Raw genomic sequence first — 26,044 nt, forward strand, 5'->3', positions numbered from 1 at the left:
TTTTTAAGCTATCTCTTCTGGTTTGTTTTGCATTAGCATGTGTCTCCAGATAATCTATCAGTGGTTATCCATTTAGTTTTCGTTATTTTCTGTTCCCTTATGCACTCATTCAAGACATCGTTTGCAGACAGTTTTAAATGTTAGGCTTGTTTTCCTACCATATGGAGAATAGATGCCTCTATTTCAGGTAAGCGTTTTGTGATATCTCCCCAGTGTAAGCGGATGATGCTGCATTTGTTATCTCCGAGGTGGGAATTCTGCCAAATGCAAATCAGAGCAGACCCTTAGTGCCTCATAGGCTAGAGGGGTTTTGCTGGCATGCTCGTGTGTTAAATATATATGGATGTCTTTCTTTTCCATTCAGAAGCATGCTGTGGGGAGTACGAAGGGATTTTGCTGGGCAATCCAGCCTGAAAAGCTATGATGCTGGCACGAACCTTGCCAGTACTGCCATGGCCACCTTGTAGCAGTGGGACAACACAGCCGCAGCTCCCTGTCGAAGAAGGGCATTTGTGGAGGGCTTGCACAGCTGAAGGCAGAGTGCTAAGATGAAGGGTCTTTGCAAAGGAAACCTTTAACAAAACCCCGTGGGAAACAACTTATAAAATAGCAGAGCGTGGTGCCCAGGGGCAGATGTGAGTAACCTCTCCAGCACAAGGTCTGGTTGGCGCCAGTGCTGCCGAGGGAAAGAAGCAGCTCTGTGCTCTGTGGGGCTGGCGGGCGCGTGGGGCCACACCGTGCCCTGTGGCTCCGGGGATGGCAGCAGGTCACTGGTAGCCCCTCGGTGTTTCTGCCACTCTGCCAAAGCCCCACGGTGAGTCTGGCTTCGCCCATGCCCTGCGTGCTTCTGCGGCACTTCCCGAGGTGCCCAGCCCCATGCGACTGTCTTCACTGCAGGTCTCTTCTGTGGGAGATGACAGACTGAAGCAGCTAAAAAATGGCCTGTCTTGCCTATTGGCAAGGGATTTTTATGCCTTGACTCTTCTTGGGGATTACCACAAGGAAAGCCCAAAGGGAGAGAAATGAAAGGGCATTCATACAAATGTGCAGAGACGGGAGCCTTGGTCACCCCAGCAGTGACCAGAACGTTTGAGGCATTGGACCTGCCTTACAGAGATGCACTCCTTGCCAACACCGTTCCCAGTATAGTCCTGCAGACTGTACTCAGTGGGCAGCTCCCAACACAGACGTGAAAGGGGGTTGTTCTGGTGGTAAGGGACTGCCTCCGTTGATCAACCTCGCCTGGTGCAAAAATTCATCTAATGAGAGAGACACAGATCACACTAAATCACACAGATATGAGATAAGGGAAAAGCTGGCATTTCTATAGTTTTCCTACCCCCACCCCAAGCCCTTTAAAAAATCTTTTCTGTCCGAGTTTACTGACAGCTGGATGCAGGCAGAAAGCTTCCTGTCTTATCTCCATTTGCCCCCTTCTGTGCAATTGCTTCAGTCACATCCCTGCAAATCTAATGTCTTTTCAGCTGCAGACGTGCTCTGCTTCCCCAGCTCTGCAATTACAGACTGATGTTCTGATGTGTAAGTAAAATTTCTTTTTAACGTGCAGCATCCAAATTTACCAAAATAAAAGAAAATACAACTCTCTCCCCAAATTCCCTATGATGCTAATTATAGAAATCTCAGCTCTCCAGCTGAAGTGTCAGTCAAGAGAGGACTTGGCTCTTTTCAGAGACAGAAGTTTTGGAAATTCTCCTGAGGACGGTGCATACAACCGGGAGACGTGGCAGGTATGTGCCGGAGGTGGTCACGGAGAGTCTGGGTATGTAAATGACTTTCGGGTCTGCCACCCAGTCCCACCCCAGCACCTAGAATATTGTGTTGTTGTTCAGTCTTAATTTTTAAATCATCTGATGCTATGCTGTCAAGACACATGTGTTGTTTTCACAGAGTTGGCAGCAGAAGTTATTTTTTTCTAGCTCAATTTAGAGAAGGATAACAAACATTCTGGCTTTGCTCTGAAATTGTTACCAGAGGAGTTCCTCTATTATACATCACGGCGGCTCCTGCAGTGAAGATGCAGATCTTTTGTCAGAGTTTTGGCCTGATGATGTTTTTGGCTGTTAGGATTAGACCCCAGACTGCCTCTGTCGAGTATGTTTGCTAAGTCATTCCAGCACTGATTTTATTAGTGAATCTTATTTACCTACTGCCTTCTCTTACTGCAGAAGTAACTGCTAGGCATTTTTTCTTCTAATGCATTTTAAAGGCAACCTGACATTTTCTAATGGCTCTCAGGTGTGTTTGATACAACCAGTTCCATGTCTGCATTTTCCAAAATAACATTTGAAAATTATTTGGGTTCCTGCTTTTTTTGGACAACCATTATTCTCACTTTTTCCAGGTTGACCTATAAATGTCCATATGTTGCAGGATATTTGTAGTAGGTGTAGGTTCCTTTGGAGACGCTCTTGTGTGGGAGAGAATATGACAGCTCATCTGCATAGTACAGGCATCATACCCCTGCCTTGATTTAGCAGAGTCCTGGATCTGCAGGCTTCTCCCATATAGCCCATATATTTAGGGGATTGCTCATATACGCACACACGGTATGTGCTCACACTTTCTCGCACCATCATTTCTCCGCTATCTGTGGGCAGTTCAGGTGATCTATGAATAAATCACAGCATACGAGCAGGAGGATCTGAACAGGCTTGCTGGACCCCAGCTCGAGGACGTTGCCTTGAGGATCGGAGCGGTTTCCACTGCGCTTGCCAGGACGGAGTGCAGCTGGTCTGCATCCTCCTGCCCGGGGAGGTGGGTGCTGGGATCACCGGCCCAGGGGGGCTATGCAGGGAGCCAGGCTCAGTGCACCTGGGGGATTACTCACTGCAGCTCAGCGCTGGTGTTGGAGCTCCCTGTATCCAAACACCCTGCTGCCCGCGTTGTTAAATATGTGTGTTAATACACAGCCCAGAAAACTTTATGTGAAAAATTTTGCATTGCTGGATGTAACAGCAATGAAGTGGTGAAGACTGTAGCGATAAACTGGTGGAACAAATGTCCACAAAAAAGGGGTTTAATAGCTCATCTTCCAAATACCGTGACTTTTGTTCATGAACCATAGACATATTGTCCCTAGAATTACTAAGTCAATGCAAGACTCCTGAAAAAAAAAAAAATCTTGAAAAGCTGGGATGCAGGAAAATGGGCTGTGTCACACCGCGCCTCAGCGCCTCTAACCCCCTTACATTTGCATGCTGATGATTTTCACCCAGCAGCTAAGGAATTAGTGGGCATTTATGTGGCTTTTCGTTGATGCAGCTTTGCCCCAGTGTATAGCAAAGTCAGATGTTCATAAAAGATCTCCAGCAAATACCCTTCCCATCTGATGAGTGTGTGTTCCCGAGCAGGAACGAGCGGGTGGTCTTGAGCACAAAATAGAGGTAGGGCAAACGTTTTTATTCATTTTAAGGGCTCTTCTGCACTGTGGTGTTACTGAGGGGGCATTACCCATGACTAAGGGCCCTACAGACCAGCCTGCTCCTCCCGTGGATCGGTGGTGCTGTCTCCTGCTGTGTTTTTTGGATGTCCAGTGAGGCCCCCTGTGAGCTGAGGCTGCTCTCTGACTTCCTCAGCCCAGGCAGCAGGGACAAGGCCTGGGCTGGCCGGGTCAGCCGTGCACCGGCTGTGCCAAGAGAAGGGGGACAACGGGCTGCAGCGACTGTGCAGGGCTGCGGGAAGCAGCTCATCCCCATCAGGGTACCGGTAAGAGGAAGGAGTCGTGGGTGTGCAGGTGTCTTTTGCCTTCAGGTTCCCCAGGCCTGCACAGAGGGGTGCTAACGGGTGGTTGCCCTGGGTGTCAGTCGTGCTATTGCTGTGGGAAGGTATCAGTCTTCAGGTGTCAGTCACTCTGAGAGTGGGATGAGGGCTGGTCTTGGACTGTCAGTCATATCAGGGTAGGACTCGGGTTGATGGGGGTGTGTCAGTCACATTGGAGGGTTGTAGCAAGGGCCGGTCTCTGGCTGTGCCAGTCCTACTGGGGGAGTGGCAAGGGCTGGTCTCCGGGTGTCAGTCCCATTGGGGGTGGGATGGGCACAGTCCCTAGCTGTGTCAGTCTCCTTGGGGGTGTGGCAGGGCGAGTTTCCAAGGGTGTCAGTCACACTGGGGGCAGGGTGGGAGGGCTGATCTCAGTGTCAGTCACATTGGGGGTTGGAGCAGGGGCTGGTCTCCGGCTGTGTCAGTCACACAGGGGGTGTGATGGGGGCTGGTCTCTGGCTGTGCCAGTCAAACAGACGGGAGTGATGGGGTGGGTCTCTGGCTGTGTCAGTCACACTAGGGGTGTGCCAGGGCCTGGTCTCTGGCTGTGTCAGTCACACTGGGGGTGTGTGAGGGGGCTGGCCTCTGGCTGTGCCAGTCAAACAGAGGGGAGTGATGGGGTGGGTCTCTGGCTGTGTCAGTCACACTAGGGGCGTGACAGGGGCGGGTCCCTGGCTGTGTCAGTCACACAGGAGTGCATCATCCCACTGGGGATGTGATGGGGACGGTCCCCGGCTGTGTCAGTCACAGAGGGGACGTGATGGAGGCTGGTCCCCGACTGTGTCAGTCACACTGGGGGTGTGAGAGGAGCCAGTCCCTGGCTGTGTCAATCACACTGAGGTGTGTGACAGAGGGCGGGTCTCTGGCTGTGTCAGTCACGCTGAGGGTGTGACGGGGGCAGGTCTCTAGGTGTGTCAGTCACTGGGGGGGCGTGAGGGGGCTGGTCCCTGGGTGCGTCAGTCACACAGCCGGTGTGACAGAGGCTGTTCCCGGGCTGCGTCAGTCTCACGCGGTGTGTGTGAGAGGGCCGGTCCCCGGCCGTGTCAGTCACACGAAGGTGTGGCAGGGGCCGGTCCCTGGCCGCGCGAGGCACGCGGGGGGTGAGGGGCGGTCTCCGGCCCCGCCGGGCAGCCGGGTGCGGGCTGGGCCCGGGCGCCGGCAGCGGCGGTTGGCGGCGGGCGCTGCCGGCCGGGGGCGGGGGGCGGCGCGGCCGGCGGGGGCGGGGCGGGGCGGGGCCGCCGGCGGCGCAGTTTGTTTTGCTCCTTCCTGCAGGTGGTCCCGGCGCAACATGGCCGCCGCCGGCCGCGGAGCGACCTGAGGGGCGGTGGGGGCTGCGGCCCCGCCAGGGCCGGCGGCCGCCCGCGGCCTGGGCAGCGCGGCGCGGCGCGGCGCGGAGAGGCGGGCAGCAGCCCCGGGAGAGGGCGCGGCGCTGCTGGAGGGAGGCGCGGTGTCAAGTGCGGTCTGCTCCTCCGGTCTCATCGCGTCTGCTGTGAGTGCGGCTGAGCGCTTAAAAAAAAACAACCCTTGCGAAGAGTGGTTGTTTCCTTGGGACACCGTTAAAAATATCCCGCTTGCGCTTAGTCGGGCGCTTCGGAAAAATCCTTTAGGCAGTGCGGTTGTTTGTAGGTTATTTGAGTCAGCCGATCCATCCGGCAGCTGCAGTGAAAGTAAACAAGCACGGGTCAAGGGTGTTGCGATAGCTGTCCAGTCGGCCCAACTTTCTCATGTAGCTCTCTTTGTGTATGTGTTTTATGCGGGTTTTTGAAATTAAATATGCCTAAGGTTTGTGGGATGTGCGGGTAACAGAAACGTCCCCCTGGAAGTGCAGCCCGTGGCCACGGGCAGCCATCGGGTGCGGGTGCTCCCGCGCGGGCACCCCTTCCCTGCGCCGCAAGGCTGGGGAGCTGGGCTGGTTGCTCTGCTGCCCCTCGTGCATGTGGCGCTTCATGGGGCGGAGGTGGACTGGGGATATTGGCAAAACCAGCTGAGGGTTTCACACAGAGAGCTGCAGACCATCCAGATCAGTGTCTGAAATGGAAAATGTAAGTTTGAGAAGCAAGGGTGTACCAGAACGGCCATGGACTAACGTGCCTTTTGCAGTCCTCACCTATTTTCCCCTAGTCAATTGTCCCATGTTCTTTAAAGCTTGTCTCTAGACCTTGTGACTCTATCTGACTTTGGCTGTGGTTAGGACTTGTTTTCTCAACATGTTCCTTTCTTGAATGTCTTGTGTTGGAGATGCCAGTTGACTGGGGTCCAAAGACCTAGAAGTTCCTGGACAGCTCCACAGGAGAGCGTGCTACGACACCAGGCTGGAGCTGGCTAGAGACAGAGGCTCCTTGCTCCTGGTGACCGGAGGGAGGGTGTCAGAAGGGCCTGAACTCTCTTGCATTGCACTCTCAGCTGTGTACTGCTGTAGGGTTGGCTTGTCTCTCTCCCTTACTGTGGCTGTAGCATGCAGCATGTGTTATATAATCAGCTTTGGTAGGAGAGTACCTGGTTTTGGATAACTTGATGATGTTATTGCAAAATTCAGCATCTCTTAAGAGTAAATTGCTGTTGCTAGTCTTGCAGCAAAGCTCTGTGCATTAAAGGGAGCCTCTCTTTCCCTGAGGAACTGAAGGTTCAACCTGCAGTCAAATATCAGTTGGTTTGTCTTGACTCTGCTCCTGCTTAGAAGAGAAACTCCCCCCTCTCCTTCTTCCTCCCCCCCCCCCCCCCGAAGAGTCTGGAGCTCTCAGATGTTTGAAGTATTTATAACAGTCCTAACAGAAAGTAGCCAAGACTTGGGGGAAAAACCTTTATGGTCAAGTTTGATTGAATGTGATCTAAAACCTTTCATAAATACATAAGCCCCCATTGTGACAGCAGGCAAGATTGTCTCTTTTAGGGAACTTGAACAGAAACATGAGAGTGTAGAGTCTAATCCTTAAACAAATAACTCCCCCCCCCCCCAGCAGATAAATCCAAAGCAGATCTAACTGACAAATAGCAAATTACAACTACTTACCTGTTCTGACAGATTCTTCACATATAAAGTGTATAAAAATGAGGTAGCATAAAGAAGGAGAAGGATTTGGAATCGAGTCTTGCTTCATGCAGACTTCCTTTCCAAGATTTAGTAAGTCATTAAATCTCTCTGTTGATTTGGTCCTGTCCGGTTATCTTGCAAAATTATAAATATATGTGTGTTGGGAATATAAATGTGGGACGGGTGTTACAGCCTCAATAATGCAGTTTTAATGGGTACCATATGTTGTAAAGAAACGTGTTTCACTTACCTTTCTGCCTCTTTTACCTTGAGAATTAGAGCTTCTTTTGTGTGCTGGATGGAAAAGGGTTAGAATTTAATGAAATCATGTGCTCATAAATACAACATATGTAGGAATGAAATAGAAGGCAGACAGCATTTTGAAGTACCTCAGTATTAGGAGGAAGTATTAACATGGCAGAACATGATAGAGTCCAGTATGAGAGTCTGGAAGGCCAATGTGTGAGATAAGACCTCCGAATTGTGGCTTTTATTTTCTTTTATTTTAGGATTAAAGGGGAAATATTAGTAGGTGGCCCACTTCTCATTACTGAGAGCAAGAGGCTAGTTTTGGGACCACACTCATGGACTATATGAGTGTGTTGACAACTTGTGGGGCTGAGTGTTGGTGCGTGTGCATGTTGGTCTTACTCCCCTGACACACAAACCCTTTTCTGTATCTTCCAAACCAACAAAGAAAACACGGTGTACTGAATAGAGTTGGTCTAGATCCTCAATCTAACCCATGAATTACTATTTGGAGTGTTTTGCATTATGTATTACTAATTAACTCTCTTCAATTAAAGTAACATCTCAAATGCTACCTTTGTCTGGCAGTTAATGAAATTCTTGTTTCTTTTCTAAGGAAGCTGCGATGAAAGAAGGTAACCATGAAAGGTCACAGGAATTTGTACTGCCTGCCTCCACAAACACTAACAAATAAGCACTATATGATACCATAGGATGGAGGTGGACTTGGTTTCTGTTAATGACGCTTGTCACACAGGTGAGGAATACTCAGGTAATTCCAGACAAACCTCCGAGAGGGTAGGCCGCAAAACTAGCCTCCAGCTGGAGGTGGAGGAAGATTACTCACCACCTTCTAGTCCTGGGTGCATCCCTGCTGGGCCTTCTGTCCGACAAGAAATCCTTGTAGAACTACAGTGTGAAGAAGAGGAGACCTTTGAAACTTACTACCAGAAACGTAACTCAGCCACCCCTGGGGTTTTTGTCACCTCTAGTACCAACTTTGACCTGCAGTGTGAAGATGAAGATTTAGAGCGCTGTTCCTCTGAACACTCTGAGGAACCTCAAGGAGGGATAAGCGAGGATGATGAAAGCATCATTCTTATTGATTCTTTTGAGGAGGAGGAGGAAGAGGACTTGGAGCCCATCTCTGGAAGTACTTTGACTTACAGGAGCAAGAAATGTGATGCCTCTTTCCAGGATGTGAGTGAGTTGCAAGAACACAAGCAAATTCATCTCGTGGAGAACTCATTTCAGTGCCCTATCTGTGGCAAAGAGTTCTTTCGTGCTGCAAACTTGCGAATGCACATGCTCATTCATTCCAGTGACAGGCCATACAAATGTCCAGAATGTGATAAGGGTTTCATCCGCACAGCTGATGTCTGGAGGCACCTACGCAACGTACACAAGATAGAGCGTTCAAAGATTTTAGGAAATGGCGTGGCTAGGAACTTGTGGTCTTCGGTACACAGGAACCAGAATGGTGGGAAGGATGTTTATCAGCAGTGTTCTGGTGACCAGATGCCTGGAGAGGAAGAGTGTAGACCATACATCTGTCCAACGTGTGGCAAAGGTTTCCATAAGCCTAACCTGCTTTCCAAACATAAGGTGATCCACCGGCAAGACAAGCCTTATGAATGTCACGAATGTGGGAAGTCCTTTGTGCAGCTGCTCAGGTTGAAAAGACACCAGAAAACTCACTCTGGGGAGCGCCCCTTCTATTGCGAGGAGTGTGGAGGGACGTTCACCCGGCTGGCATCGCTCCAGCGCCATCAGCGGATCCACACTGGAGAGAAGCCCTATTCTTGTGCTTACTGTGCTCAGGATTTCACTGAGTCAGGTTCCTTGAGGAGACATGAGCGCACACACAAAATGAAAACTCCGTAGTTTCCGGAACTCTGCGCACTGGTGGCTACATTGTTTCCTTTTGACATAATTTGTACATTCTGATTTGAAAAATTCTGCTCATAAATAGAGGTGCAAAAAGGTCTGTCCCCAGTCACTGTCTGCAAGACAGCCAGTATAACTCTGGCTAGATGACATGATTCTTAAGGAACTCTGGTCCCTGCAGGGAAGACCAGTGTTTGCTGGTGGTACACCATTCCTTGGCAGCTGCAAGAGGAAATGCTTCCACTGCCATTGTATCAGGTTGAAGTCAAGAGATGCACAGTTGCTGAGCGTTGTCAGGACTAGCTGGACTCATCTGGGGCATCTAAGTATGTTGAATTAGAGCTCTTGTGCACATGTGATCTCCAAATTATGATATTACTGTCTAGATTATCACCACCCTCTGGGGCTGGTTTTGCAGAACTGTCCTGATAGGCTGCCCAGCCCACATGACCAGAACAATTCATCCATCCCTTCCATCCATACATGCTGTCTTCTTTTACTGTATTAATTGTAATAATCCATGATTTGGATTTTTTTTTAAGTGGCCATTTATCATCTGTACCCCATGCAATTGTTACTTGCCTGTGGAGGTATTGGTCCCTCATGTGCATATATATTACTAGAGTTTTCCTTATGAATATTGATGAATGAAGAGAGGGTTGTGTGCTTGGCTTCCAGTAATGTGTGAGGAAGGAGTATGTGATTCTGTGCATCCTGAGTTGAGGTAGAAGCAAGCCTTTAGCCTGGCCTTCTACTGCATTACTGTAAGAGATGTCTAAGAATTTTAAATTCAGAAAAAAATGATAATAAAAATGGTGAAAATCTTCTGAGTTTTTTTTTTTCCCCAGTTTGTGAGAGTTGGAATTATGGTTCTTTCTCTGCCAAGTTCATCATATTAAGCAACGTGTGTAGATTTCTCACTGGATTCAAGGACCATTTTTAAGGAGGTGTTACCAATTTATTTTTTTAACTGGCTAACTGGAAGAAACTCAACTGCCACTTACTGTGCTTTCAAAGGTAATTTGCTTTTCAGTTAGGAACAAGGAGTAGTTATGTTTCTTTTCCCCACTCTCAGCTTCCAGAAGAGTAATTTCTGGTTTCATGTTTATTTTTAAAGATCTGTAAGATCACATAAAAGCGGAACTTTGAGCCTTCTCCTATACCGTATTTAAATGCTATAATGTACACTCTTCCATTGATTTTTAATCTCAGTTCTATATTTGCTGTTACTGGTAGATGCTCATTTTCAAAATCCTTGAGAATTGTGTTAGCAGAATACAGCAACAACATAGCTGTCCAGTGTGCAAAGTAAATATGGTGTTAAAAGTGGGAGCAATCTCTGCTCTTCAAGTTGCAGAGTAATCCTGGAGAATAATTGTAACCACAGCAAGTACAACATTGGTCAGTGCAAGGACTAGAGGACAAATGCAGAGCATAAAGGGGACTGGGACCACTAGCTGTCATGGAACAGAAGCTGTTGGGAGACTGGTGACAGAGCTCCCAGAAGATTGGACTTTGGACCCTTCCTGTTGAATGATTATGTTAATGATGCTAATGTAGAAATGGATATGTAGGAATGAAATGTGCTAAGATGGAGTGTGAACAGAAGGCAGGGCTGGAGAACCATAGAAGAAGAGTGAGAGGTCCTCCTGAAACTGGTATAGAAAAGATAGAAATTCATACTCCAAACTGGTGGCTTATCAGCTGTACCTGGGGGAGGAAAAGAGCCTGAGAATGCCTAGGGACTGCTGTTGTGCTGTGGCTTTGGAAAGGGCAAAGGGGATCCTAGAATGCTGCAGGCAAAGGGTTTCCAGTAGGAGTGAAGAAATAGTGCCATTGGTGCAAGTATTTTTGGTGGAGTCTCACCAGGGCCTGAGTGCGATTGTGGACACTCAAGTTGAAGAAAATATCATTCAAGCTGGAAGTGAAGCAGAGAAGTCAGGGGTGTGGAAAGACAGCCTGACAGGAGCTGAGCCTATGTCTTTTGACCAAGCGCAGCTTCAAAGGGAATCCAATGGCTGCCTAAGCTTCCATGGGAAGAAGAGTTATTGCTGGGGAGGGGGAAATCTGTGAATTACTGTGAACTGGAGTACGGCTTCTAGCCCCTGGAGGATCGAGGTTTTGGAAGTCTTGAAGTGGGAGTGTGTGCGGGGAGGGCACCGGCTCATTTTAAGAACAGCTCGGTGCATCTGCATGTTTCTGTGCAGCTGTCGGCCTCGCTGCCCTGTGTCGCCCGGGTTCCTCCTCCTCCTCTCCCCAGGCCCGCCTGGCTCTGCAGCAGCAGAGGAGGGGCGCCGGGGCCCGCCACCCCCGCTCGGCCGCGGGCGCCGCACAGCGCGGCGGGCAAAGCGGCGCCGGCGCCGCCCCGCTGCCGGCGACGCTGCGGCTGCGCCGCGTCGGGGGCCGGGGCCGCGCCGCGCCGGGCCGGGAGCGCCGGCGCAGGGGGCGGCCCAGCCCCAGCCCCAGCCCCAGCCCCAGCGCGGGCGGCGGCGCGTCCCGTCCCGTCCCGTCCCGTCCCGTCCCGTCCCGTCCCGTCCCCCGCGGGGCGGCGGCGGCCGCCCCGGCGCTGCGGCAGCCTCCGCGCCGGGCGCCTGGCTCCGCGGCGGCGCGACGGGTGAGCTGGCGTGCGGGGGGCCGCGGAGCGGGCGGGCTCGTGGGCCGGGGGCTTGCCTTACCCGTCGGTCTGTCCGTCCGTCTGTCTGTCTTCGCCTGAAAAACCGCCGCTTCTTTCAGCTTACATCATCATCATTTAAACATTTTCCCGCTTACGAGTCCTCTTGCATTGGGCTGGTAATGAATGGCCTTTCTCAGGGAGTTTTATTAAGCCAAGCCTTCCCCGAAAAGTTTATCTTCAGCAACAGAAATAGCGAACCGACCCGTTACTCTGCTAGGAAGCTGAAGGCGTTCTCCTGGCGGTACTCAGCCCCGTGCTGGCGGGGAAAAATAGTTCCTCTTGTCATGCAGGTGCTGTACTAAATTAATGGGAATAGTTGAAGCTCATGGATGACTTGACCCATTGTTTTCCAGACAGTGACTAATGAAGAAGATTAATTCAGACTTGTTTTCGATACCGCAGGAGAAGAAAGCTCAGTTTGTATCTTGAATGAAACTGGCCTTTCTGAGATGTGAATAAGACCTTTCACTTAAAGTACATTGCTGTAATGTCCTTATTGCTAGTTAAACCTACTGAAAATAAATAGGCAATCTTTATATTTACATACGCATGTAAACGCAGAAATATATGCAGACCTACATATTTACATGCACACACATGTTATATATACATATATATGTGCTTGTATTCAGAGATGTCTTAACCCAAACAAAAGCAGCCAAGAGAAAATGGAGACAGAGTAGGAGTAAAGGGAATATAAAAAAGTGGGTGTGAAAGATGGTGGTCAGAACGCAGGACGGGTAAAATGCACTTTCTAAGGTTAGGCTAGCGATTCAAGCCAAATTCAGGTTTAAAACTGGGTGACTGAAAGCTCCATGTGGATCTGCTGTCAACAGAAGCTGCTGGGACAAATCTCAGAAACCTCTTGCAGACCTGCTCTGTGGTATGCATAAGCAAAAGCATGTTCCTCAGAAGAAAGTTTGCGACTCAGAGAGGCGTTCCTGAGCAATTACCATTGCTCATATTTTCTGCTAGCAAAGCTGGTTTGCAAAGGGAATTTACCCAGAGAATTTGAAGCTTTTCTGCTGGGTCAGCCGTGGCGGGTTATTAGCTGTGCTTTGAAGTCTGGAAGGTTGACCAATGAGTTTACTAGACTGCTCTTTTAAGCCTTTGCTTACATATGGCTCCAGCACATCTCTCTTCACTGTGTGGTGCCAGCTGATGGTTGCACGGGAACCTGAATGACCCCTGTGAACTTCATGATAATGTGGTTGGGATGAGAGGCTAAAGGCATTCACAGCGCTCCCATTCCCGGTGAGCCACACATGAAAATCAGCCGTCCCCCCACCTTCCATACAGAGCCTTTGATTGCTCTGGATTTGGCCATTTGGTTAACACAGTCGCTGGGTCTTGTTGCATTACCTAATGCGTTACCAGCTCCTTCAAGAAAACACCTTGTGACTGCTACCCTTAGTTCATATATAGCCATTTAAAAACAAGGATTAGAAGTGAACTGTTGGGAAAAAGACCTGCCGTGAGTCAGCTAGGGGGATAAGTGTAGGACTTAGCCTAAAGTGTTTTGATCCCAAAGTTTTTAAGATTTCTCGTCTTTAGGTGAATTTAAATGGAAATTCTTTAACAATTCACATTTCTAGCAAAGACTGGATTATAATAGAGGATTTAATTTTGTTAAAGCGTATGCTGTGTGTATTCTGTATGCTGAATGTACGTATTCTACATGTATGATAGACGATGATTCTGTTTCTCCCACTGCATTACTAATAATCTGTTCCATTCTTTTAATCATAACACAGTCTTTACTGTGATGATATATGTTTATTTTCTGTTAATATCAGAAAATCACTTGATACAATTTTTTGTTGCTTTCTAGGGAGGACTGAAGAGATCTGAGAATGAGATGTACTTACCATGAAAGACCTGAAGATCTTGGTATACACAGATAAACACAGCATACACATCAGAAGATGGATGTGAAGGCGGACTGGGACTCTGAGAATAACATGTGTGAAACAGGTGAGAAACGTTCAAATTATTTCAGACAGACCAATAAACGGGTGGGCTACAAATCTATCCTCCAGAAGGAGGTAGACATGAATTACTCACAGAGATCCACTCCTCATTGCAACCCTGCTGGACCTTCAGGTAAACAGGAGCTTCCTGTAGATTTGCAGTGTGAAGATGAAGAGACCTGTGAGACCTACTACCAAAAACGAGGTGAGACTACAGCTGGGATATTTGTCACCTCCAGTACCAACTTTGACTTGCAGTGTGAAGATGAGGATTTAGAGAGCAGTTCCTCTAAGTGCTCCAAGAAACCACAGAGCAGGCTGTGTGATGATGCTGAAAACACTGTTCTTACTGATGTTTTTGGTGAGGAGCTGGAGCCCATCTCTGGGGAACCTTTGCCTTATCTGTGCAAGAAGTGTGGTGCCTCTTTCCAGGGTAGGAGTGAGCTGCAGGAACACAAGCAAATCCATCTCGTGGAAAACTCCTACCGATGTCCTGTCTGTGGCAAAGAGTTCTTCCGTGCTGCAAATTTGCGAATGCACAAGCTCATTCATTCCAGTGACAGGCCACATAAGTGTCCAGAATGTGACAAGGGTTTCATCCGCACAGCTGATGTCTGGAGGCACCTACGCAACGTACACAAGATAGAGCGTTCCATGGTGATCTTAGGAAATGGCATGGCTAGGAACCCGTGGTCAGTAGTGCACCGTAACCAACACAGCGTGGAGTACACAGATCAGCCTTGTGCAGAAAACCAAAAGTCTGAGGAAGAAGACTATAAACCTTACGCCTGTCCGACATGTGGTAAGGGTTTCGATAAACCTAACCTGCTTTCCAAACACAAGGTGATCCACCGACAGGACAAGCCTTATAAATGTCAAGAATGTGGCATGGCATTCGTCCAGCTGCTCAGGCTGAAAAGACACCAGCAGACTCACTCTGGGGAGCGCCCCTTCTATTGCGAGGAGTGTGGAGGGACGTTCACCCGGCTGGCATCGCTCCAGCGCCATCAGCGGATCCACACTGGAGAGAAGCCCTATTCTTGTGCTTACTGTGGTCATTCCTTCACTGAGTCTGGAACCCTACGGAGGCACGAGCGTACGCACAAACTGGACAAATCTTAATAGTTAGTTCATTGCGATTATGGTCGCCTTGATTGCTTCTTACTTGAATGAGGCCTGTCCAGCTGGGCTGAAGAGAGCACTCCATCGCATGCGCAACAGCCAGCCTGGATCCCACTTCCTAGCAGTGGGGAATGCTACATCGTGGGGAGCTCTGCAACTTGTACTGACAGAGATTGTGTTACCTGGCTTTAAACTGGCATTGTATGAAGAAATAACTTCATTACCGCTGTGTTTATTAGCTGAACTGGAGGTGCATCAGGTTGAGCTTTCTGCAGGCATGTGTGGGCCATGGGGCTTTCCTCTGCAGTCTTGGTCACCGAACAAACTGTCCCTGCTCTCTGGAGCAAGATTGTTCTTCAGCACTGGGTTTGGATACCTGTTGTTGCAGGTCTTTGCTAAGACAGAACAGTCCAGAGATGACCACATATCCCTTCTGTCCACGCATTCTGTTGAGTTTTTTCTTTTTAGTAGGTATTTTTATTTGAAGGGGAAGTATCTTGTTAGTTATTTTTTTTTAAAAAAAAGTTCCATAATAAATTGAACCATTATCAGCTGTATTTCATAAATGTTTTTATCTAAGGGTGCACTGATCCCTTATGCACCTTCATGTGATTAGTTGAATGACTGTTAATGGTGGAAAGAGAGCTTTATTTTGGCTATGATAGTGCCTGTTGTTGAGGTGGGGGATTTGAACAGATTTGTGTTCTGAGGGAACTGTGTGCTCTAACTCTGTCCAGCTGAGTATTACAGTAGCAAATTTTTGAAAACATAAAACACAAGGAGCAGGAAAAAGATGAAATTTAAGTCACCTTTTGCTAATCGTTTTATAGGAATCTTTTTGATTTAAAAGTTTTTTTGGTTTTCTCAGAGATAAGGAAATATCTCGTAGGAGGACTGTGTTTGATTCAGATGTTCTGTGATGTGTACACAGGTGTCTGTGTGCTACCCAAAGTGTCTGCTGGACTCTTTGCTTTAATTTGGACTCAAACAGTTAGTGGAGAAGGATTCCCTCAGAAACTAGCTCTCCAGATTTGGGCAGATGTTGCCAAATACCCAGACTATAGCTTCTGAAGACGTATGTGTTGCCTCAGTTATGGCAGTGGGATTTTTACATTTGAAACTTAATCATGACACTTAAAATAGTCTACAGTTAATCACTGTAGTAGAATCAACCAGTTTGTCCTTAAGTCACAGCCCTGGTTTCCTTTCAGTGTCAGAAAACTTTGCTTCCTCCCGCTGCCAGCTACCATAATTTCACTAATTTCTTTCTAATGAGTTGTGCCTTTTCAGCATGAAGTTCTGCAGCACACTGAATGTTAAAATTGGGGGTAATGTACCTTTACATTTAGTACCGGGCTGTTTAATGTAAAGTACTGACTGTGTTTGCATATTTAATAGAGTAAAAAATAACTGTTGCGTTCCCCTGGATTCCCATGCAGAGATAAAATCCAAGCGCCGTGTCTCAGAACTTGGATTAATGGTGGGGTGATGTCTGCTCAGCACCCTCCATCTGTGCAACAGTGGAGCAAGTGTTTTACAAGTGTGGTCACTGTAGTATGTGGTGTGAGGACCTTGGTTCAAATCAAGCTGAATGACTGTCCTCAGCAGTAGTTTAGCTTGTCATGGATGGAAGGCCAGCTCTCCCAGCCTCACTAATGGATCGTTTTAACTTCATTCCACAAAGGAGTCTCTGGATTAGGGAACTGATCTGTATGCCGGTTCTTAGGGAAATGTTATGTTGGCTCTCAAATGATGTGCTGTTGTAACTCCAGTGCCTCTGCCCGGGAGCTCTGGACCTTGCGTGTCATGTGCATTTATTACCACTGTGAGGGACCATTCTCATAGTCCCAGTATGATTTTAGATTTCCGAAAGGCTTTTGACTGAGTCCCTCACCAGAGGCTCTTAACTGAGGGATGCTTAGCCTCTCTAAGAGGGAAGTCTTCACATGGAAAAATTCCTGGCCAAAAGGAAATGATCTACAGAGAGGGGTCATCAGTGGTGCTCTGCAGGGGCCATGCTGTTCGACATAATCTTTAACAACCTGGAGAGACGGTGAATAGCGCAATGACAAAGCTACCGTGTGCTCAGTTTTCACCCTCGTCCTCTAAACCCATTTTGAAGTCGTTAGCTACAGTGTGCACTTTCCAGCAGTCCCCTTTCCTTCTCCCTTGGATATTCAGTGTTCTTCCTGTAGGGGGTTTTAGTACTCAATTAAATTGCACCAGTATGCACGCCTTTATGTTGTGTGACTGTTCCGATTAGGCAGTTCCACTAATTGGGGACATCTAGGTATTCTGCTGTTTGGGGTTAGCTGTTGGTGGAATTCATACCTGTAAGAGCATAATGTTGAAAGTGTTTTGAACAAAGGCTTATTTAATGGGAAGATTAAATGGTTGGTGAAATGAAAACTACTAGGCTTAACTAAAAGGTTATTAAAAAGATACTTGCCTGGAAGGTTGACTTGGATGTAAAGTGCTTGAATGTGTGAAGGGAATAATTAAAATGTGTGATGGTTTCTAGGAAAAGGCTGTTGAACTCTCTTCAAAGAAACTTCCACTAACTCCTACACAAGCTACAGGAAATCCCTTGCAACCAGAGATCGTCCCTTCTGCAGTATACACCTTATGTTTTTAATGTAAATTGAGAAGGCTTGGAAGCCTCTCCCAGGCCCTGAGTGTGTCATAGTGGCAGCCCGAGTTGCTGGTGGACCACAGCAGACATAGCCAGTCATGATGATAGCTAGCTAAAATGGGAAGGGAGCTAATGAGCAAATGTAATTTGTCTGCAGCCATGCTTCCTTAGAGACGTTTTGACACGTGTGGTTTCAACAGAAGTCATTTTTCTCTGTGCAGATTAGCCACGGTATCTCTTAGCTCACTTGTGCCTAAAAGCCATGGAAGAAGCAGTTCCTTTTGCTAATATTGTGCTGTGAGGCGGACTCATTCGCAAGTCTTCGTCTTCGGGCATTCATGGAAGCACCATGGACACAGGCTCAGGGCTGGAGCTCCGAGATCAGCAGGGGATCCTGATCATGCAAGTGCTCTTGGTCTTTAGCTAGTGCTTATGAACGGTGGAATGTAAAAGTATCCTTTGCTAATTCTCCTGTCCTCTCCCCATCCAGCTCATTCCATCATAGGAAAATTATCACAAGACTGGTAAGTTAAAATAGCTCCAGCACTGGGGCGTCCTGCACTCACTCACCTGGAGTCACCGGCCAGCCCTTGGCAGCTACAAAACTGTTTTCTCACTCTGTTAACAAATGTGTTGCACGGTAAATACTCCCATGCTTTTGGAGTGAAATCCAAAAGTGGCCTTACACCTTTGCCATCTGCTGAAGTGTGCTAAGCACCAGGAGCCGTTGTGGCTGTGGGTGGGTGTAGCACCTTGCACAAAGGAAAGGCTAGTTCTGAACCGTCTTTCCGCTCCTACGCACACCATCTTTTTCCTTTTACAGTGTTTGCCCTTTCATGGTGTGGAGGAGTCTGAAGCAGGAGCCTTTGATATAAGCAGGGAGCACAAAGCAATCCATCAGCTTTAAACTAATCGCAGCAAAAGGGACTGAAATCTCTGGAGCAGGCACCTTATATTTAAAGTGAGGCTTCATCATGTGATGGTCTGCCTCTGATCTTGTAAAATAAAGTTTCTGTTGGCATAAGGAGCCCCTACTGTAGTTTTCCCACTTGCAGACTGAAAACAAGCAGAGGCTGAGATCTCACCAACAGAACAGCAGATCAATAACATTTCACTAGGGTAACGGAAGCAGAAAGGAAGTGGTATTTTTATTGTGATGATTCTGGCTGTGTCAGATACTTGGAGAAGTTAAGAATTTGTGGGCCTGTGCAAGGTTAGAGTCACCTTAAAAGAACAATCACTGGATGGGAACTGGCTTGTGAAACAAAAGGTACAGATCTCTGCAAGAGTGCAACTCGCTTATAAATTCGCTGTAGGGTGATCATGCTTCTGAACCACCCCTTAACCATTTGGGAACGTTGTTTCCCAGGGGAGAGTGTGCTCAAGTGAATGTGCTTGTGCAGTTCAGATATAATGCCTTTCCTCTTGTTTATCTGGTAGAAGAAAACAGCACAGCTATCAACTGCTTTTCTCATTAAGGTTTGTATCTTAATTGTTATCTAGAGTCTTTAAATATGAAAGCAGGAGTAGTAATTTGCTCTGTGTGGGTCTGTTTCTGTACAAGCTAACAGCACAGGTCTTGTTGGCTGCAAGGGACACTAAGAAATAGGTTCCTGGGCTCAGAGCCATGCACAGGTAGCAACAAGGTAATTTGGCCATCAACTTGCCATTTAGCAGCTATTTAGCACCTTTTAAAAAGAGACATCTTCCTCAATGCAAAGATGTTCTTTGTTAAGTGTGAGAAGTTTTACTCCAAGAGAGTCAGCGTGGTTTACGGACCTGGTTACTGAGATGGAGTCTAGCCTCTGTTTTCCTGTTTGAAAGAGCTTGTGCCAATTTTCTTTTTCCTCAGATCTTCGCTGTTGTTGTTATCCTGAAAATACTGCTGATATTGGCAGCCACTGCAGGGATTCTTTATTGACTTTTGAGTGGGTTCACTTGGTTTGCCCAGTGGATTGACAGTGATTTGGAAAGAAGGGTTACAAAAAACATGGAGTGTCAGGAGTTACTACAGAGCTAAGGAACTTGGTCTGAAGACTTTTGTTTGGTAAGTGTTGTGATGATGCATGACCTGTTTCCATGGGTTGGAAAAGGGAATCAGAAGGTATGACATGGCATTCAATCCCCCTGCCCCAAAATTTGAAGTGTAATCTAACTGGCCTTCCTTGCAGAACCTCTTAGGAAGACTGCTAATATTTATGCCCTGGTACTTTCATAGTAGAATGTGGTGATGGTCCCACAAGCCAAACCCGTGTTGAGGCAGGACGGCCTCCCATCAGACCTGTGCATCCTGCATACCAAACCCCAGCTCTAGCGATACTTGTAGGCTTGGGATGAGGTTTTTGGCCTCTGAACACAGAAAGACATTTCTGAGTAGTTGCAGGACTTCATGTCCTGCTTCTCTTCTGGACATTTGTTGATTCACACCCACTGCATACAGTAATAGGCAGTAAAATGTACTGCATCTGTACAGATACCTGTATTTACTCAAGATGCACAAAGTGGCACATGTGAACTGAAAGCACTAGAGATTGTTAATTTTAGATGTCTCATGGCATACATGAGTAGATATAGAGTATTTATTTCCAGTGTATTCACTTGAGACGTAACAGCAGCTTTAAAATAGCTCCAGAATTGGGGAGTTTATGTGAACACAAAGCAATATCCCCAATTTTAAATACATTATTTCCTACTCCGTTCACATAGTATAACACAGCATCCAATTTGTAATGATCACAAATAGTAAACATTGCAATAGTGAAAAATAAAGGTAGACTCTCGCTAGCCTGGTCAGTCCTTGGCAGCTGCTATACTATTCAATACAAGCACATTTATATATCACTTACAGATCTGTTTACATGCTTTCAATAGCACAGCACAGTCTGGTAGTCTGGGACCTGGGCTCAGATCTACAGCAGGTTTTCACCACTGTGAAGGACAATGAAAAATCCACAAGCAACATCCAAGCTATGCAGGACATCCTCCCAAAGAACAGGGGTATAACGTGAGCAGCAATATTATTGCAAAGGTCTGACCCACTAAGGGAAGAAGGTCCAAGACCTGCTTTGGAAGACAGCCAGCTCTGAGCAAGAAAAAGCCTGATTCGATCTGTTTTATCTATACTCTCAAAAGGGGAAAGGAAACCTGGGGGGATTTTAGTAATTTCCAGTGCAGAGTCTGATTGAGTGACTGAGTGATGCTGAGTGCCTTGTGAACTGTCCTGCCTTTTGACCTTTCCTTTTTTAGTTCACAGTTGGCTCTAATTGTTTTTTTGCTTCCCTCATCAGCAGACTCCCTTGAGGAAGAGTTTTAAGCAACTTATCTGTCTTGTGTTGTAAAGGTTTTCCTGGCTGTGCACAGACCTGTGAAGCATGACCCCCACCCCTACCAGTGGAAATGACTGGAGTCAGCTTGGCATGCCCTTGCCTTTCTTTTCCAGGCTGACCCCAAAACCCTTCCTAGGAGAGCTTACAGGTAGGAGAAGATGAGAAGATGAAGCAGAGCAATACAGAGGCTGGAGCAACATAAACCCACTACCGTTTTGGGCTTTGCCCCTCACCTGCTCATGCTGTGTGGAAAGGGGATGCTCATCCTAAAATACGCCCTTTGCTCCCTTCCAGAAGGGCAGTGCTGGATGCCAGCCCAGGGCATCCTCAGCTTCGCTCAGCATGAGAGACACTAGCACGAGCCCCAGCAGCACAAGGGTGCGCCTGAACTGGGTCCCGCTCAGCCAAATGCCTCCCTGGCCTACGAGAGCCTTGGCCCCAGCCGCCGTAGCACATCAGTGCTATGGGGGAACCGGGGGGTGCCAACCGTGAGAGCCAGCTTGGGATGGGACTGCAGCTGCGTCATGGGGCCGCTCCTGGCAAGCGCTGAAAAGACCCTTCAGGTAAGTTTTGTAAACCAAAACAGGAAGCTCTGAGCACTTCGTGTGAGTAACTGAGCAGGGGATCTGACTGGCGAAATGTTGTTTGTCACTAGTGAGGCTTGATAAGCCGGACACTGACCACTAAATATCTATGCCCTCATTTGGAAAACCTTTGGGCTCCAACGTTTGGGGAGGCAGCAATAACTATTGATTAATTATCCAAAAAAGAAAAAAGAAGGCCCGAGATGCTTTTTGTCCTTTTGTTCTTTGCAACAAACTGGTAAGAACAGCATGTTCTCAGCACTAACTTTTAATTGTTTCACCATTGCACATTTCTCTCACTTGGCAAGTTAGAAATGTGAGTTTAATTTTTTTTTAATTGCCTCAGATATCAGGTACTTGAGAAAAGCTGTTTTTACCAACTGTCTAGTCCCTGTTCTTAGTCTCAGAAAGCAGCTTATTGCAGTAAAAACACTTAGTGCAGTTCTGCTTTGGAAAGGGGCTCTCCTGGGAAGACAGCGGAGGGTGTAAAAGTTTCCCTGCCTCCTCCTTGCCCGCTGCAGATGCCACTGGGGAGTATGGCTGCTTGCTGGTCCCCCAGCTGGGTTTTCCTCCTCCTGCACCCGCTCACCCGCGGCAGCCCAGATCGAGGGCTCGGTGGGCACCGAGGGGCTGCCGGCGGAGTCACTCGCGGGGCTGCCCTTTGCCAGGGGCCTGGTGGAGGTGGCGGTGGGCGGCGGGCTGGTGCGCCGGCCCGCCGTGGGCCCCCTCCCCACCGTGGACCTGCTGGTGCTGCTTGAGCGTGGCCGCCCGGGCGAAGGCCCGTCCGCAGCGGGCGCAGGCGAAGGGGCGCTCGCCGGTGTGGGTGCGGCGGTGGCGGGCGAGGCGGGAGGACTGGGCGAAGGCCGTGCCGCACTCGGGGCACTTGTAGGGGCGCTCGCCCGTGTGCAGTGTCTGGTGCTCGAAGAGGTTGGAGGACTTGGCGAAGGCCTTGCCGCAGACAGCGCAGGCGAAGGGCCGCTCGCCGGTGTGGACTCACTGGTGCTCCACCATGCGGCTGGCCACGGCGAAGGCCTTCCCGCAGTGGGGGCAGGGGAACGGCGTGGCCCCTAAGTGGCTCCGCTGGTGGCGGAGCAGGGAGAGGGGCTTGTTGAAGGTGCGCCCGCACTCGGGGCAGGGGAAGGGCTTGTCGTTGCAGTGCATGTTGCGCTGGTGCTTGCGGAGGTCGGAGGAGCGCACGAAGGCCTTCCTGCGCTCGGCGCACCGGTAGGGCTTCTTGCCTGTGTGGGTCCGGATGTGCTTGCGGTGGTCCGAGAACCAGGTGTAGGCCTTGACGCAGAAGGGGCACTTGTAGGGCCGCTCGCCCGTGTGCAGCCGGCGGTGCTGCTGCAGCGTGCCCTGGTGCGAGTAGGCCTTGCTGCAGAGCTCGCAGGCGTAGGGCTTGGCCCCGCTGTGCGTCTCCACATGGCTCAGCAGGTTGCTGGACTTCTTGAAGGCCCATCTGCACTGCAGGCACTTGTAGGGCCGCTCCTCCTCTGCGGACCCCGGCCTGCTCCGGGTGATGCCAGCCACCCCTCGGGTCTCCCCGAGTGCCGCGGGCCTCTCTGTGGGCTGGCTGGTCTCCGTGCTCAAGAAGGCCACCTGGCCAGAGAGGCTGTCTCCGGATGCCTCCTCGAAGTCACTCTCCAAAGTCACCATGGTGTCCACGAACGGTTTGGGGCCGGGCAGCCCCCAGGCACAGGCCCCCGCATCCCCACTCACCACCCGGGGCGGGCACCATGGGCATGGCGGCTCTCCACAGCTGGGCTCGCCGCCCGGGGCATGGAGGCTCACCAGCAGGTTCAGCTTTTTGGCCACGCCATTGGCGTTGATGAGGGTGAAGGTCTCGTAGAAGACCTCGCCTTCCCGGCATGGCAGCTCCTCGGGTGCATTCTCCCTCTTGCCGTTCTTTGGCGAGCCATTCCCCAAACCGCTGTGGTCGCATTCCTCGGCTTCCTCCTCCTCATCGGTGTTGCCGTCAGCCTCCCTCCCACACGGTGTGTGCAGGCTCCCTGTCCTCTCCTCCAAGCTGCCACAGGGGTATTCCTGATCTGGCCAGCTGTGTCACACCGGGCTTGCCATGCTCCACGTCTGCATCAGGCACAGCCCTCTCTAAGGTCCTTCCACCACCGGGGCCCTCGATGCAAATGACCTGGATTTTGGAACAGGAGAGGACAGACATGAGGAGCAGAAAGCAAGCGGGAAAGTATTTCTCAGGGTAACCTCCTTTGTTTTTGGTCACACTGATTTACAGTTAGATCTCGTCTGCCTTTTCCTTCTTCTAATGGCTACAATGCCTATTTGAAAGCAAGGATGCTTTTTTCTGCACTTTCACAACTATTTTTCTGCTTTCTTAAATACAGAACCACCAGGAAGCAAAATGCAGACATTGTTAATCACAGAGGCCCTGACGATCTGGCAGGTTGCAAGTCCAGCAGCTGTTTCTCTTGATGGCTAAGGACTGAATGTGTTACAATGCCAGGTGAGTTGTAGCAGCCTCTCCTATTTTTGGAAGGCCCAACAGAGGAAAGAGCTGGGGATCAACTCCCTGATGTTAATGGAGAATAATGTAGTGTAAACAGTGTGATCTTAATAAAGGTCACAGGCCATTCAATGTTTCCAGAGAAATAAAAGTAGTAAGAGAGTGAGGAATCTGGAGCTGTGCCAAAGAAGGTGGGAAGGCTGCCTGCTAGGTCCCCCAGGCTGGGTCATGCAGAGCAGATGCCCTGCGTGCTGCCGACAGTGGGTGTGGGCACACCAAGCCACCTCCTGCTTCTAAGCACAGAAGCAGCAGCTCAATCACGTTTCTGCTCCCCGGCTTATTGCAGAACATCTAAAGAGAAGAAAAACCACACCCTGACCATGAGCCTGATGCAGACAGCACTCTGTGGTGGGTTTGCTCACTGCCCTGGTGTTGTGGGATGTGCAGAGCCCAGGAATAGAGGCTGGGCCTGTCACAATCCCCATCATCATACTGCAAGCCTGGTGCTGCTGGGACAGCAAGGACTCAGCACACTGGTCAAATGGACTGATGCTTTGAAAAAACATCTGTTTTATTCTCACCAGTGCTCTTTGCAGTTTTATGGGCAGGTCACTGGGCTTTGACCTGCTCTCATGAACACTGTGTAAAATAGTCTGTGAAGGACATACTGCATGAGGGGTCCAAAGAGCAAAGAGCGTCCTGCCCCCCACAGTGCTGCAAGGCCGAGGAGGTGAGTGTGAGGTGAGGGCGTTTGAGCAGTCAGTTCTGAGGAAGGCAAAAATACTTGCAAACCCCAGAAGGGAAAGGGAAAAGCACCATTACTCTAACTAACAGGAGATGCAGTGAATTCCTCTTTGGATGCTGACTTACTAGTATTCCCCAGCTCCCTTGTTCAGAGACTACTGGATAATTTCAAGCCAGCTGGCTCAGCCTTAGCAAGCCTGCTATTAGAGCTAGCAGTTGCAAGGGTTGGGAAATGCCAAGACTGCTGTGAGCTATTTATTTGTTCTTCGGGGGAAAGCTATGGAGAGTGACATACAGGCTGTCTAGTGTGCCGCAGTCCACAGTTACATGGTGTAAAGGGATGGAAGAAGACCTGCATTAAAACTTAATGCTACTCACATACAGCGCGAGGATGAACCTGTTCTCCAAAGCCCTAGCAGCCTTCCAGAGACAATAATCCAGGTTCGGTCTACAGTGTGACACCTGGGGCTTTTGGAGGCATCCTTGCAGAAGGGGATAGACCCCAGCTGCCCCTGGGCTGTGCTCTCCCTGGGATCTCCCACCTGCACTTCCCATCGCTTTTGGGCCTGCCTCCCCCACTGCTCCCAGGTCAAACTGGCAGAGCCTTACCTTGCTGGGTGAGCATGGGTGAGCAGGGCTGGAGGGCAGCCGTCCCCGGCAGGAACAGCCGCTTGGGGCCCTGCGTAGGGGACGAGGGGGCCTGGTGCAGAGCAGACCATGAGAGCGTGCCTGTATGTCTCACCCTTTTGTGTCCAGCGGAGCAGCTGCAGAGCTGCTGGAGGTGGGGCCTCTTTCCTCTCCCCAGCCTTGCTGCCTGCATCGCAGAGAGCAGCCTGGGAAATGCAGCAGGGCTGCCCTGCCTCACTGCCTGAGCCGCTTGCCTCTCCTCCCATCTCTGCCTCCGGTGACGGAGGGCACCGAGTGCCCTGGGCTCCCTCCCCTCTGCCCATGCGAGCTTGTGCCTCCCGGAGCACCTACCAGCGTGCTTTTGTCCGCTCCTGCCTCTGAGATGCTATTTCCACTTCTGCTGGGAGAGAGTGCCCAGGGCTAATAGTGCTCATGTCTGGCTGCTTTTCCCCCCGTTCCTCCCAGGACATCGCTCTATGACCTTCAGTTTGACTGTGGTGCCTTGCACTAAATCACTGCTTTTCTTCCCTTTCAAGACTTGTTTTGTCCCCATCTGGTTGTTTCTTGGCCATTGTGTGAGCGGTTTCTCCCTCCCTTCAAGCCCAACCTGTGTGTTTCTGTCTCTCTTCAGTGTGGGAGCTTTCCCGCAGCAATATTCCCTCCTTATTTCTCTTACTGCTTGTGTCACACACTGCTTAATTTTCCATCCTTCATTGCGGGGACTTCTCTCCGCCCTCTGGGATCAGAATCAACTTCCAAAACTCTTCTCCTTGCTCTAAGCTGACTCACTTCATCAACCATCTCGGCACTGTGTACTCTCTGGATATGGTTGTTTTATTTGAGATTAGCTGAAGCAGACTTGCTTTGCTGCCTTGCATCTGGAAAGTAAACAGTCCATGTTTCTGTCCAGCCCACAGTGGCCTTAACAAGTCCATCTCCCAG

General features: G+C 49.4%; 3 protein-coding genes across 7 annotated transcripts; 2 read left to right on the plus strand and 1 right to left on the minus strand.

Annotated features, from left to right (window-relative positions):
* The first annotated feature begins 4,735 nt into the window (after positions 1 to 4,735).
* LOC135329004 (zinc finger protein 226-like) lies at positions 4,736 to 9,769 on the plus strand. 3 transcript variants are annotated; one of them, XM_064515650.1, is made up of 2 exons: positions 4,736 to 4,789; positions 7,674 to 9,769. In XM_064515650.1, the coding sequence occupies exon 2, from the start codon at positions 7,772 to 7,774 to the stop codon at positions 8,939 to 8,941; it is 1,170 nt and encodes a 389-aa protein (XP_064371720.1). In that variant the 5' UTR covers positions 4,736 to 4,789; positions 7,674 to 7,771; the 3' UTR covers positions 8,942 to 9,769. The 3 variants fall into 3 exon arrangements, with proteins under 3 accessions (XP_064371720.1, XP_064371719.1, XP_064371718.1); XM_064515649.1 differs by lacking the exon at positions 4,736 to 4,789 and adding an exon at positions 4,816 to 4,834; XM_064515648.1 differs by lacking the exon at positions 4,736 to 4,789 and adding an exon at positions 5,284 to 5,819.
* Positions 4,843 to 16,138, plus strand: LOC112983737 (zinc finger protein 501-like). Of its 3 annotated transcripts, XM_064515653.1 has the most exons (3): positions 11,380 to 11,558; positions 13,450 to 13,592; positions 13,722 to 16,138. In XM_064515653.1, exons 2-3 carry the CDS (start codon positions 13,544 to 13,546, stop codon positions 14,708 to 14,710), a joined length of 1,038 nt encoding a protein of 345 aa, XP_064371723.1. In that variant the 5' UTR covers positions 11,380 to 11,558; positions 13,450 to 13,543; the 3' UTR covers positions 14,711 to 16,138. The 3 variants fall into 3 exon arrangements, with proteins under 3 accessions (XP_064371722.1, XP_064371721.1, XP_064371723.1); XM_064515652.1 differs by lacking the exon at positions 11,380 to 11,558 and adding an exon at positions 4,843 to 5,266 and having other exon boundaries at positions 13,450 to 16,138; XM_064515651.1 differs by having other exon boundaries at positions 11,379 to 11,558; positions 13,450 to 16,138.
* A 3,768-nt stretch (positions 16,139 to 19,906) lies between these two features.
* Positions 19,907 to 25,389, minus strand: ZNF648 (zinc finger protein 648). Its single transcript, XM_026101037.2, has 2 exons — positions 25,085 to 25,389; positions 19,907 to 23,401 (listed from the first exon to the last, which is right to left on the minus strand). The coding sequence occupies exon 2, from the start codon at positions 22,906 to 22,908 to the stop codon at positions 22,246 to 22,248; it is 663 nt and encodes a 220-aa protein (XP_025956822.2). The 5' UTR covers positions 22,909 to 23,401; positions 25,085 to 25,389; the 3' UTR covers positions 19,907 to 22,245.
* Positions 25,390 to 26,044: the final 655 nt, after the last annotated feature.

This window comes from Dromaius novaehollandiae, chromosome 8, assembly GCF_036370855.1.
Source record: "Dromaius novaehollandiae isolate bDroNov1 chromosome 8, bDroNov1.hap1, whole genome shotgun sequence".
Taxonomy (NCBI): domain Eukaryota; kingdom Metazoa; phylum Chordata; class Aves; order Casuariiformes; family Dromaiidae; genus Dromaius; species Dromaius novaehollandiae.